At 36.1% G+C, this 14,494-nt stretch overlaps 1 protein-coding gene across 1 annotated transcript in view; it reads left to right on the top strand.

Annotated features, from left to right (window-relative positions):
- ADGRV1 (adhesion G protein-coupled receptor V1) overlaps positions 1–14,494 on the top strand; it is a 503,930-nt gene that overhangs the window by 151,711 nt on the left and 337,725 nt on the right. Inside the window, exons 53-58 of the mRNA XM_019734240.3 lie at positions 4,253–4,399; positions 7,102–7,357; positions 8,762–8,964; positions 9,948–10,124; positions 11,067–11,249; positions 13,647–13,826. Coding sequence (XP_019589799.3) covers positions 4,253–4,399; positions 7,102–7,357; positions 8,762–8,964; positions 9,948–10,124; positions 11,067–11,249; positions 13,647–13,826 — 1,146 coding nt within the window. The remainder of the gene's footprint in view (positions 1–4,252; positions 4,400–7,101; positions 7,358–8,761; positions 8,965–9,947; positions 10,125–11,066; positions 11,250–13,646; positions 13,827–14,494) is intronic.

Raw genomic sequence — 14,494 nt, forward strand, 5'->3', positions numbered from 1 at the left:
ATATACTGGGACCTCTGGTGCAGCTTGTCCTAAACTATATTTTTTGTACTGATTCCGTTTATAATATTGAATATAAAGTGTTACCAATTGTCCTTGGTCCAGGAGTTAGAATCTGCTATTAGCTCTGTTTCCAGAGGGTAATGATAAAGCATGTTGCAAATACACCGTACACTGTGTCGTGTCACAGTCATCATCTACAAACACATTGCTGTCCTATTATGCCTTTGTTATTTCTGTGTATTGAAGGAGTGTAATACATGCATTGTACACATCGATATGCTTTTTTCTAAGGACAGAGAATTCTGCAGATATTCCCAGGTTGACTCCTAGGGCCAGAATTCATATTCCTTTACCAAATAGCAAAAGGACACCCATTCATATTGTATTATTTAGTCCTGTTTGCAAGATATATCCTGATTCTTACTAGAGTCATAGCTACAGCTGTCATATGTCTTTCTCTGAAATCTACAAGTAAGGAAAACCTGACTCAAACTGGCTCAAGAGCATGTCCACAGGGAAGGTGGGCTTCAGGGTTGGTTGAATACTGTATCACCATGGCTCAGATTCTTTTCATATCCCCACTTTGCCAACACAAAGCTGACCTGATCCTTCGTTTGGTTGTTTGAAAGCTGAGGTTATTGTGAGGGCTACTGCTTTCTTGTTCAGGTCCAGCTAGGGAGAGTGAGATGTTTTATGTAGCTCTCGGCACAAGGAAGAAGTTTCTCAAAAGCCTCTAGAAACTCTTATGTCTCATTGGCCAGAACTTGGTCACACACTCATTATTCATTCATTCAATCATTCATTCATTCATTAATTCATTCAGCAGATATTTAACAAATACCTACTATGTACCAGATACTGATTTAGGTGCTAGAATATATCAGAAAACAAAATAATAAAAATATTTATCCTTACGGTCTTTTAATTGTGCAGAGAGGGGGCAAGGGGAGAAAGACAATAAACAAAGACATAAGAAACATCTGTAACTACATTTGATGGTAATAAGTGCCATGGAGAAACATTAAGCAGGGAAGGCAGATGGAGAGTGTGAGGGAGGAGGTGGAGATTGCGTGTGGCGAAGGAGAAAAGGGCATATCAGGGAGGGCTGCTCTGAGGAAGTGACATAAGGCCAGAGGCCTGGAAGAGGTGAGGAAGTGAGTTACACACATATCTGGAGGAAGAACATTCAAGGCAGAGGAACTGTCAGTAAGATCGGAGGCCCTGGAATGAGGCCTTGCCCTGTGGAGCAGGAAGGAGGCTACTATGGCTGAAGTCAGTGTCCTTGGGGAGATACAGCCCGAGATGAAGGGCTGGGGCGTGTGTCAGGGATCCCCACCAGCACTCACAGCTTTGATGACTTGCTGGGAGGACTCGCAGGACTCAGCATACAGTCATTTTCTTGGCTCTGATTTATTACTGTGAAGGATACAAAGCAAAATCAGGCTAAAGGAAAAGGCTCATGGGGTGAATGAAGTCCAGAGGAAACCAGGTGCCAGTTTTCAAGATTTCTCTCCTAGTGGAGTCACACAGGACATACTTAACTCCCCAGCTGGAGCTAGGTTGGGAGAACACATGTGAGGTGTTGCCAACCAGGAACGCTCATTAGAGACTCACTGCCTTGGGTTTTCATTGGGGATTGATCAGGTAGGCACCCTATCCCCGGAACATATCAAAATTCCAGACCCCCAGAAAAAAAAAAAAGGGTTTAGTATAAACCACATTATACGTACAGAAAGTTCAGGCATAAGGAGCCCATTATCAGTTCTGGGAATGATGGGAACCCTCCCAAAATGCAAGTTCCCAGACACCAGCCCAGGACCAACCTTGTAAGCAGACTTTTTGAAAGATAGCAGCAAAGCCTGCTATGTTAACTCCTACTCCAGCACCTTAGTGTCATAATGAATTTGGCCTCTGAGGGAAATAGGGAGCTTTTGAAGGGTTGGGGTAGAAAAGTAGTGTGATCTGACTTGCATTTGAAAAGGACACTCTGGCCGTAGGATTGAGACTAGATTGTAAGTGGGCAAGGACAGAAATAGACCAGTCAGGAGACTATTGCAATAATCCAGCAATAAATGTTAGAGCTATGAGAAGTACAAATTTGCTTTCCACCAAGATGTGGACCACTGTAAGAGGAGCAGGTCTGGGGCATAGGTGAGCAGTTTTTGACATACTGATGTCCTGAGTCAGTTGCAGAGGTGGTAGGATCACCCTGTTACCCAGCCTGGCCCATCTCTGAACGAAAGCAGGTCAGCTTCCTCTGAGGCACCTGTTCCCAATAGAAATGTAATGTAAGCCAGATATGTAATTTTAAGTTTTCTAGTAGCCACGTTAAAAATAAGTAGGAAGAAGCAGGTGAAGTTAGTTTTAGTATCATATTTTATTTAACCGAATATATTTGAGTAATATTTTATTTAACCCAATATATTTTAAATAGTATAATTTCAACGTTATCAACATGAAATTATTGATGAAATATTTCGCATCCTTTTTTTACACTTTATCTTCATAATCAGTGTGCGTTTTGCACTTACAGACTAGTCACATTTCAAATGCTCCGTTGCCACAAGTGGCCTGTGGCTACTGTGGACAGTGCAGTTCTAAGACATGAGCTGTGGGAGGCTGAGTAGGAGGTCAGAAGGAAAGAAGACAACCTTATACATGACTTATTTCCTCCCTTTCTAAAGGTCTCTGCTGAAATGCCACCTTACCAGAAAAGCCTTCCATGATTGAAAATTGCAATCCCCACCTTCATTCCGTACCTTTTCATCCTGCCCTATTCTTCCTTATGACACTTATAATGGCCTAATTTGTTGATTGTTAGTTTCTCTTTTTACTACGATTGAAGAGTATGAGAGCTGGAATAATGCTTTGTTAACAACTTTATTGCTGACTAGAAAAGTGCCTGGCACACAATAAGTGCTTAGTATGAACCTGCCATTATTACAGGGAGGAAACAACACTCACAGGCCTTGTCGGGATCTCACAGGGTAGAGCTGGGGTTCCTGGGGAAAGAACAGCAGGCTCTGCTGCTCAATTCCATCTTCTCACCTTGAAGCCTTGCTGCAGATCGAGAGTACATTCTGTTCCTCAACTTTAATCATGATAGATTTTTCTTCATGAAGCTTGCTCCACAATCGTTCTAGAGACATTAATAATTCACTGTGGTTTAATTCTTATTGATAGATAGTATTCTGGGTTCCTTCAATCCGTTCAGTAGAATTCCTCAATACAAGACTCTGTGACTGGACAGCCTCATACCAAGATGAGATTTAGTAGATAATGAGTTTCTTGAATATTTTCTGGCTGTATTAAATCTTCATTTCACTAACCCTTGTTAGTAGAAGTCATGGAGCCAGAGAGAGGCTTCTGTTTTAAAAAGGCGTAGTCTTTTGTGAACAAATTATATGCATATTTTAAAATCAAGCCATTTTCTGCAGGAATGTTTGATTGCTTTGAGCAAGATGTTATTACTGTGTAACATCTGTAACATTGTGTTAAAATACTGTTTAAAATATTGCTATAGGATAGTATATTCAAATTAACATTCTAAGTGGAAATTTTGAGAAATTAATAAGGGTGTCTGTTTTCAGATTATCATAGGAAAAAGACAAGAAAAATCTAACAGGAAAGATTTTTTTTTTAAATTGAAGTTTATTGAGGTGACAATTGTTAGTAAAGTTACAAAGGTTTCTGGTGTACAATTCTGTAATATATCATCTGTATATCACAAACAACAAAGGAACAAGACAAACAAATGAAGAAACAAAAACTCATAGACACAGACAATAGTGTATGATTACCAGAGGGTAAGGGGGGAGGGGCTGGTAGATGAGGGTAAAAGATAGGAAGATTTTAAAAAATATTTGTACTTCATATTTTTACTTTATTGCCCATAGAGAAACCAGGAATATTGTAAGAAGAGATTCTTTGGAGTATTAATTTTGAGGTGCATAACAATTAATATATGTTCATTGAAGAAAATTTGAAAAATATAGAAGCAAGAAGACAAAAAAAAAATCCTCTAAAATTTTACATTATCATTTACTTTAATTTAGCCTTTTACTGATTCAAACATGCATGTTTTAAACTGAAATCATAGCCACCCTATATTATTGTTTTTTAGCTATTGTTTTTCACTTACTGTATCACGTCACTTAGTAATGTGAAGTTTGTAAGTGCATAACATGAAATAAAGAAAACTCTGCCTCGGTAATTTCAAATAACAGCTTGTGACTTCCTGTGTATTTTCCAGAATTCATTATATAAGCAAGTGGAAGAAATGGAGCAAGATAGCCTAGTAACCTTGAATGTTGAACGCCTGAAAGGAACATATGGTCGTATAACTGTAGCGTGGGAAGCTGATGGAAGTATTAGTGATATATTTCCTACCTCAGGAGTGGTATGTAATTTACAAAATTATAGGAGAGTCACTTTTAAATTATGGTAACTATAGATGCATGACACCAAACCCTGCCTTATGGATGAAGTGTTTGAGTTTGACCATGTCAACACTGGAGTCCTACTTACTAATCATCATAGAGAGGGATACATTTTAAGACTAGTTTTATTATTGTGATTATTGCTGTTCTATTCTGTAATTCCAAAATTATCTGTAAAAAATTCATCCCTTTTGAAATTCAGTACATCAGTTAGCCAAATTGTGAATGTATTACATTTTCAGAAAGATAAAACCAACCGAACTGGGGATGGAAATGTGGTATCCAGATGTGGGTAAAGTGGAAGCAGTAAATAGGGAACGAGTTTGTGTAAAATAGCCAGATGTATGAAAAAGGAGACCAGAGTTGTTGAGTGATACAGGTTGAATTTCCTGTAAGTAGGCTCTGAAATTGAAGGTTTAAGATTATTGGGAAGAGACACCTAAAAGGGAGTGAGGAAACTATAATGTGCAGAGGGAGAGGTTGATCCACAGGCAGATGCACCTGAGGTTCAGCCTATGAGGGAGTTCTTGCACTAAACTGGTCCTTTGGAGTTGTTTCCATTTAGGGCAAAGGACTGAGATGTTGCCCTCCTGTTTTAGCCACCCTTGACCTTTGGTCACCCTCTAGGTAGAGTATAATCTTGGGTGAAACAGTTGCTGCAGCTGAGGGCAGATCCCAATTAGAAACAGAGAAGCCGTTATTCCCAACAGCTGGGGGATGAATGCATGGGCTCCAAGAAGATACCTGAGCCAGAGGATCGCATTATCTATATTGGAGGATAGTATGAAATAGGGGCACAGGTTCAAGAAAGGAATCAGAATAGACCAAAGAAGTAGAAGACTCACAAAAAGAAGATTTAAGGACCGTGTAGTTCCTAATGGAGAAGTGGGTTGTCTCCTTGACTTGTCTTGGGTTTCATAAATTAATCCATGTATTTTGCCTAAATGCTTCTCTGAAGAGTTCTCTTTAAAGGTGTATATTATTTCCAGGTTTCTGTATCATTTGAAAAGTGAATGGAGCTTCGGTGTCTTATAACATAGCAAATTTTGTTTCACTGAATATTTATTTTATGCTAGCTACAAAAACTATAAGTTGTATCTCTCAGGTTCTATATGTTCTGAATTATAATGTATTTCCCCAATTAGTATTTCTTATATACACGTGATTAAAATTACTTCTAATTTAAATACATAATAGTATATTAAGTGTAGACTGTATTTCAGAAGAATTAATTATTTTATCCAAAGGTCAGTAAACTCTTTCTGTAAAGAGCCAGATATTAAATATTTTAGACATTATGGGATCTATGGTCTCTTTCCCAGCTTTGTTTTTGTAGCACACTAGCAGTAATAGATAATATGTAATTAAATAAGGTTTGCTGTGTTCCAGTAAAACTCCATTTATAAAAAATGGATTTGGCCAAAGGGCTGTAATTTTCTGGCTCCTGATTTTATCTATCTATCTATCTATCTATCTATCTATCTATCTATCTATCTATCTAATTGAGGTGACAATGGCTAGTAAAATTACATAGTTTTCAAGTGTACATTTCTATAATACATCATCTATATATCACATCATGTGTTCACCACCCAGAGTCAATTCTCCTTTTATCACAATATATTTGACCCTTTACCTCTTGCACAACCACCCCTTTACATTCGTTACCACTAAACTGTTGACTGTGTCTGAGTTTTTGTTTCTTTGTCTTGTTTCTTTCCATGAGAAAAGATGAAATACTACCATTTGCGACAACATGGATGGATTGTGAGATTATTATGCTAAGCGGGATAAGTCAGATAGAAAAAGTCGAGAACCATATGACTTTACTCATATGTGGGATATAAAACTGAACGCAACAAAGGAACAAGACAAACCAAGAAACAAAAACTCATAGACACAGACAACAGTTTAGTGGTTACTAAGGGTAGTGGGGGAGGGGGATCATAGAAGAGGGTAAAGAGGGTAAAATGTATGGTGATGGAAGGAGAACTGACTCTGGGTGGTGAGCACACAGTGTGATACATAGATGATGTATTATAGAAATGCACTTGAAACCTAGGTAGTTTTACTAACTAATATCACCCCAACAGATTTAATTAAAAAAAAACAAAAAAAACTTCAGATGCCTTTTGGCAAACTCAGATTTGACACTTAAGACAATGGAGACACGAAAGGATGCTGATTTGTATCTCTGCCTATCTTTCTCTACCTCTATTTTGATAGATCCATTGTTAAATGATACATCTATTCAGAGTTTAGCCAAAGGAAATAGCAATCCTAGCAAAAATTATGTAGAGAAAAATGTTTAAACTATATGACACTTTCTTAATGTTTATAGATTTTTGTGTGTGGTTTCTAGGTCTTAGATTTCCAGAGAAAGAGACTGTGTACTCTACATTTCAATAGATGTAGGCTTCAGGATATGGCAATTCAGCTATATGTTTTATTAGCTTAAATTTTAGTAATGGTTTATTTTTTTTCTTAACAATCTTCCACTTTTAATATGAAAGGCATTTGATTGATTTGTAGACATAATGTTGCTTAAATATCTTGTTATTGAAATGGTGGCCAATATCAAAAGAAAGTCTAACCTTCTGATACTCTTACTGCACAGTGATAATTAAAAAATAAATAAAATATTCTTTCTTTAAATATTTAGATTTCATTTTCTGAAGGTCAAGCACTGTCAACAATCACTCTGACTATTCTTGCTGACGATGTACCAGAGTTACCAGAGAATGTGATCATAACACTCACCCATGTTACTACAGAAGGGATTGAGGACCCATCAACAGGTGCTACTATTGATCAGAAAAGAAACAAGTCTGTGATAACCACTCTGCCCAGTGATTCACCCTATGGCCTGGTGGGCTGGCATGCTGAGTCTCTCTTCCTTAGAGTAGCAGAGCCTCAAGGTAAGTCTTGTTAAATATTTTTCAGGTTCTAGTAAGTTTTATTGGATAATTTAATTCTAATATTTACTAGGAATGTACATTTCTCTTTTTATATATATTTTTTCAGTTTGACAGGTTATAATCTATTGTACTTTAATTGAATTTTATGATCACGTAAGCATACAGTAATAATGACACAGAAAATAATACTTTTACTTTTTTGAGACATTACTATCATAATAGAAATATTAATATTTTAGTAAATCATTGCAGTAGAGGGGATTGGTTTTTATTTTATTTTTTATTTTTCACCCTTTATGTGTTCTCTTTCCTCACTCAGATTTTCTCTCTATAGATTTTCAATAGTTACAGGAAATGCATATCTGTGTGTCTTAACTGTTTAACCTAAAGCAGTAATTAGAACAGTATTTTTTCTGTGCAGTATAAGTGACCAGTCCCTATTTCCTTTGAGCTTAGTGCTGAAATCTTTGCGTAAATAACTTCATATCAACTGTAGCATTAACGTATTTTTGTAGATAAACATCATTTGACTTGCTTGAATAAAAGTGTGTGTGTGTGTGTGTATATAATATGTATGTTTTAGAATATACTATGTATAGATTCCAAAATTTTCAGATGGGGACATGGATATCTGTCAGGGATTTTTCATTTACTTGATGGAAAAAGTGACATGTAATTATGTACCTGGGCCTTTATATTTCTGTATATATAGGAATATAAGCAGTAGGCTTAAAATATAATGATCTGTTCATTTATTTATTTAACAAATATTTTTGAAGCACCTGGTAAGTATCAGAAATTGTGCTGTGTGTTCTGGAAACAGAGACGTGGTATTTGGTCATTAGAAACTCACAGACTAGTAAGGAAGTTTGACAAGCATTTTTTTCTTCATTTATATGACAAATTAAATTTTAACAGTCTGAGAAATGAAATGAAAAAATAGGTGCTGTGAAATACTTTGAACCTTGTGATAGATATCGCACTATCAGGACAGAGTTGTTCTAATGATTAGTTATTAAATGATGACTTTGGTGTTTAATTTTTCATTTTTGAAGAATCTTTTTAGCACTTGTAATTAGCACCTGCGCTCAATCTTCACGTATGCACTTTCCTCAGATTTGACACTTAAGACAATGGAGTAATATAGGCAAGTGTGTTAGAGAGCTAGAAGTGAAGGTTAAGAACTGGGATATACTGCTAGCTGTGTATGGTGATTCTCAGCACAACTTCGAGGGCAAGGGGACAAAGCACAACATACTTCTTGGAAGTATACATGTCTACGTTTTACCTCTCTTTCCTTAACTGTCTGAAAGGGATAGTGCAGAACATTTCACCCTAAGTGCTTGGAATAGCATCGACAGCAAATAGGAAAGCTAATTTACTTGACCCATGTCTGTCTCACAGAGAACATCACCAATCTTCAGTTACAAATTGTTCGGGATAAAGGACTGCTTGGAGATATTGCCGTTCACTTGATAGCGAAACCCAATTTCTTACTGCACGTCAATAATCAAGCTACTGAGAATGAAGATTATGTGCTACAAGAAACAATAAGAATAATGAAAGAAAACATCAAAGAAACTTATGTCAAAGTTGCCATTTTGCCGGTGAGTCTAGGCTGCAATGAATATGAGTGTATGTCTGCTTGGATCCACTCTTTTGTTGGCTGCTTAGTTGTTTTAATGAATAAATGAGTAACAAATGCCCAAATCAATCTAGTTATTTTTATTGTTGGTTTGATAAGGCAATATTTTCATGTAATGCTATGATTATTTGAATCAAGACTAGTCTTCAGGTGGTTCAGATCTGGTTCTGGTTCTCTGTCTTTCTGTATATCTGTAACGATGCATAGAAACTGAAAGTGGTTAATAATGTTATCACTAACATATAATTAAATATTATTTATATATTATAATACTCTATATAAGATATATTATTAAATAAATATAATATTATGTACTAATATTAGTGTTACTTATGGTATTAGTGGTATTACATAATAGTGGCTTCCAGAGAGGACATTCTGGGAAAGACATGTAGGATGGGGCAGAGCGAAAGTTTCCTTTCCTTTTTCACTATGTATTCTTTTTACCTTTTGTCTACATATCACTTTTTATCTTTTGAAATGTCTTATTACCTATTCAAAAATAAGTTAAAAATCTTTAAAAAGTTATTTAAAACATTGGATTATGTCTAGATTTACAAGCCTAGAGCTTGCACTTTTAAGATATATGTCCCATTTACCAGTTTCTTCTAAATTTGGGGAGTGGATGTTATATATGTAAAACATACATAAGGATATAGGCAAAATTGCAGGATAGATTTTTGAAAATTATTTTACTTACTAATGAGTGTGTCGCTTCCATTGAAACATCACCATTAAGCTTGAATATCCTTGAAGATTCTGAAGTTGTGAGTGGGAATGGATTCAAATGTAAAAAGGAATCTTTCTGTATGTGTGATAGAGCTGCCCATTCCTGTGGAGAGTGCTTTGTTTGTTACCGAAAAATACCAGGTTTCCAGTGCAGATTCAATATACTTTAAAAAATAAGACACCATCGCTCTCACTTCCTTTCTGCCCCACCCCCAGGATGATGCTCCCGAGTTGGAGGAAGGATTTATTGTCAACATCACCAACGTGTACCTGGTGAACTCCGACTTCTCTGCAGGACAGCCAAGTTTGCGGAGACCTGGGAAGGAAATAGTTGAGATAATGATCGAAGAAAATGATGATCCCAGAGGAATTTTTAGGTTTCATGTTACCAGAGTGAGATGAACCTTCATATATTTATAGTAGTACAGAGGCTTGTACCTGCTGATTTGGCTAATGTCATGTATTTTCTGCAAAACAAGTAGTTTTACTTATAGATATTTATACACATCTGTTTTAAAATTTGTTGTACAGACTATTTCTTAGTTCTCTTTGACTAGACCAAAGAATTAAGTAAGTTTGTTTACATTACATTAAATGTACGATGTCGGACAATTAAGTTTGCTATCTCATCCTAGAAAAAGTGCTACATACTATCATCATTGCTGAATATCACTACGGTCACCTTCAAAGTATTCCCCTTGGTTAGCTATGCACCGACACCAGTGTTTAGTCCACCCTTCAAAGCAATTTTGGAACTCTTTTTCTGGAATGGCCATCAAAGCCATTATGTATTACACTTGAGTCTGGAATGTCATCAAAATGTCTTCCTTTCAATATTTCCTTTATCTATGGATAAAAGAAAGAAGTCATTGGGGGTCAGATCAAGTGAATAGGAAGGGTGTTCCAATGTAGTTATTTATTTACTAGCTAAAATCTCCCTCACAGACAGTGCCGTGAGAGCTGGTGCATTGTCGTGATGCAAGAGCCATGAATTGTTGGTAAAAAGTTCAGGTCGTCTAACTTTTTCATGCAGCCTTTTCAGCACTTCCAAATAGTAGACTTGGTTAACTGTTTGTCCAGTTGGTACAAATTCATAATGAATAATCCATCTGATATCAAAAAAAGTTAGCAACATCGTTGTAACAAGTTTGCGAACTTAATTGTCCGATCTCGTAAGAGTTCTGAAGACCTATTATGGATACTTGTGTCCGACAATAAATTTCTACTTTGAAGAGTGAGTTCTAAGAACTGTAAGTAGGAATAATAAATTTAGAAAGTGATGACTTATAAGAGTTACTTTTGTCTTGCATTTTAACGTACGTTCTTTATTTAAAGGATGCTGGTGGACTTATTACTGCCTATGAGATGCCGCCACCCTTGAACATTCTTCGAGTTTCTGTAGTCCGGCTGGCTGGAAGCTTTGGGGCAGTACATGTTCATTGGAAAGCAATACTGGACAGTGCTGGCCTGGAAGACTTTAAGCCATCTCATGGGATTCTGGAATTTGCAGATAGACAAGTATGCTGGTGGTGAACATATTAGCATTTTTTGGTTATACTTCAAACATTGTATAGGCATCCACCAAATGATTGTGCAATAGTGATTGCTAAGTGGATTATACTCTAAATTTCTAAGTTAAGTGAAACAGAAATATTGTTAGTTAATATATAAATAATTAGTGGACATAGGAAGAGAACATGAAGAGGCAAGAATCTCACCATTCTCTGACTTCCCCACCTGTTTCTATTTTAAATAGAAGTTACAAAAGAAGGTAATAATTGGCTTAGAAGTATCTAAGAGCATATTTAAAAAATGCCTGATGAACTAGACTATTCCTGTTAGTTTTAGGTTCTATTATTTATTTCTTAATGCTTGCAAACACAGGTATTTATTTAAGGTTTGCACTAAAAGTGTGCATAGTTTTTACTTAATATCTCAAACTTTTTTTTGTTTTAACAATTAAAAGACTAAAATGACAGAAAATGAACAAAATAGTTAAAACTGGAAAAGACTAAAAGACAATATTCTAGATTTGGGCCACCAATTTTGATAATTACAAAATGACCACAAGAATTATAAGCTTGGCAAATTGAGCATTTTGTAATATGTAAGAATAAGATGTCACAAATTTTTAAATCAATAAGTGGAAAAAGCACGTAAACAACCATGGTATCTTCAAATAGCAGTGTCAATCTACATGGAATCAGATTTTGCCTAGGCAAATTTGCGTAGTGTGCATCAACTTACGAGTTGTCCCTATTGGGGCAACAAATGCAGCTGAAAAATAAGCATATAGATCTAGATTTTCCTACACATAAAGACGTATTATTGTTAATATTTGAAACCATGAGGGTTTTTTTGTTTGTTTTCTTTTTTCTTTTTTTTTATTGGGGAGGGGAACAGGACATTATTGGGCAACAGTGTGTACTTCCAGGGCTTTTTTCCAAGTCAAGTTGTTGTCCCTTCAGTCTTAGTTGTGGAGAGCACAAGCTCAGCTTCAGGTCCCGTTGCCATTGCTAGTTGTAGGGGGTGCAGCCCACTATCCCTTGCAGGAGTCGAGGAATCGAACTGGTAACCTTGTGTTTGAGAGCCCGTGCTCCAACCCACATCTGGGAGGCAGCTCAGCTCAAGGTGCCTGTTCAATCTTAGTTGCAGGGGGCGGAGCCCACCATCCCTTGCGGGACTCGAGGAGTTGAACCAACAGCCTTGTGGTTGAGAGCCCACTGGCCCATGTGGGAATCGAACCGGCAGCCTTTGGAATTAGGAGCATGGAGCTCCAACTGCCTGAGCCACTGGGCCGGCCCCTGAGACCATGACTTTTTAACAAATTTAGAACTTAAAATATTTTCTACCCAAAGTAGGGAAAATACATATTTTTACATTAAACGCAGAAACAATAAGTTGATTTCTCATTGAAGTAGACTTCCAACTTTAGTTATATTATCAGGACTTTATTCTGTGCATGAGGTTGAGGTCCTATTATTTAGCAGCATCTTAAAGATAATCATTATTATTAAATTTCACATCTATGGGGAAGATGCTCTGCAGTCTACAGTATAGATTTGAGGTGCAGACATTGAATAAGCTTCCATTTTAGCATTTGATTTTGATCAGGTTTCTGCCTTTTCAAGTGTGACAACCCGATTTCTCACTGTTCTCTGTTACTACATTAAAAGTTTAGGTGGGTTTAAGTAGAATAACTTCATTTTCTAGTAAATGTCTGTGTCAAAGTACTGAAATTTTTGTCTGGGATACAGAAAAAATTTTTAAATATGGTGATATTATTGGAATATTTTTATAATCAACAGTGAAATCAGCAGCTGAACCAAGTTTTACTTATTTATATGTTATAAAAACTTTTAAAATAGACCCAGACAAATGAACAAAATCCCAATCATAAACATTTAAGAACAAGAAATTTGGGTTTTCTTCCTGCTTTTCTTTTCCTCTATATTACAAGCACAATATTTGAAACCAAAGGGATTTATCCTAACTGCAAAAGGCAATAATAATTTTTATGGTGCCACTTTATATAATGTAATATTAATACTAAGTATACTAAAATTTATGTTTGTGAAATGGTTGTTAGAGCCTACATGGCCTTTTAAATATTTTTGTTCAAGAATAAGGCTTCATTGTTTTTTGTATCTATAAATAGCCCTATATTTTATTATGTATATAATATTCTTTATCTTGAGAATAATAGACTATAAATTTCTGAGTTTGAAATACTGTAAATATATGTGACTTTTAAATGGTATTATGAAAGTAACAGGCAAAAAAAATCCTGCATTTTTCTTTTGTATTGTTTCAAGTTTCAACTAAAAATTGTATATGATGAAAAATTGCTATTACATTATATCCTCTCTCCCTTCTTCTGTCTCTTTCTCCCACTTCGTTCCTTTTCTTTCATAGGTTACTGCTATGATAGAAATCACCATAATTGATGATGCTGAGTTTGAACTCAGGGAGACATTCAGTATTTCCTTAATCAGTGTGACTGGAGGTGGCAGACTTGGTGATGATGTTGTGGTAACTGTTGTTATTCCACAAAATGATTCTCCATTTGGAGTATTTGGATTTGAAAAAAAGACTGTAAGTTAAATGTATCCAGGGTGGTGGGGGTTTCCTTCCCTTAGGCTAATTTTTCATGTAATTTTTAGCAAAATGGTGTCTTTCATTTTTAAAAATAATTCATCACCCTTTACTTGTGATTCTTTTCTCCATGGTCTTTTGAGTTGGCTATTGAAGTAGGGGCTAATCCTGCAATCTGCAATTTGGTAGTAATGAGAACTCTTACATCAGGCAATTACAAAGAAGAACAGATTCCTATCTATTGGATATAATAGACCAAGATGTATATTTTGTCCACATATTTCTCTGTCCATCCGGTAGCCAGACCACCATCCTGATCACAAGGCAAGATTCTGTGATGGATCTGGTATTACACCTCAGGATGGATTCATTTAGCTGGGGAGGGATTTATATTACCATCCCTTCTGGTGCTCTGTTTTGACTTTTATTGAACAAAACTCCACAGTCACCCCAGCTCATGTGTTTCTCTGTATTTCTTCTTTCTTCCCTCTTCTCATTGGCTGTCTCCTTCCAAGACCTGGAAGAGGGAGCCCAATTATTATTGGTTCAACCACTGAGAGAGAAAAAATAGTCAACCAATCATTTGTGCAGACCGGTTTGATTACTAGTTCTAAATTATCTCTACATCTCAAATATGAAATAAAGTGCTATAAACTGTATCATAATTA

This window comes from Rhinolophus sinicus, chromosome 3, assembly GCF_057876585.1.
Source record: "Rhinolophus sinicus isolate RSI-liver-muscle chromosome 3, RSI-T2T, whole genome shotgun sequence".
NCBI classification, from domain to species: Eukaryota; Metazoa; Chordata; class Mammalia; order Chiroptera; family Rhinolophidae; genus Rhinolophus; species Rhinolophus sinicus.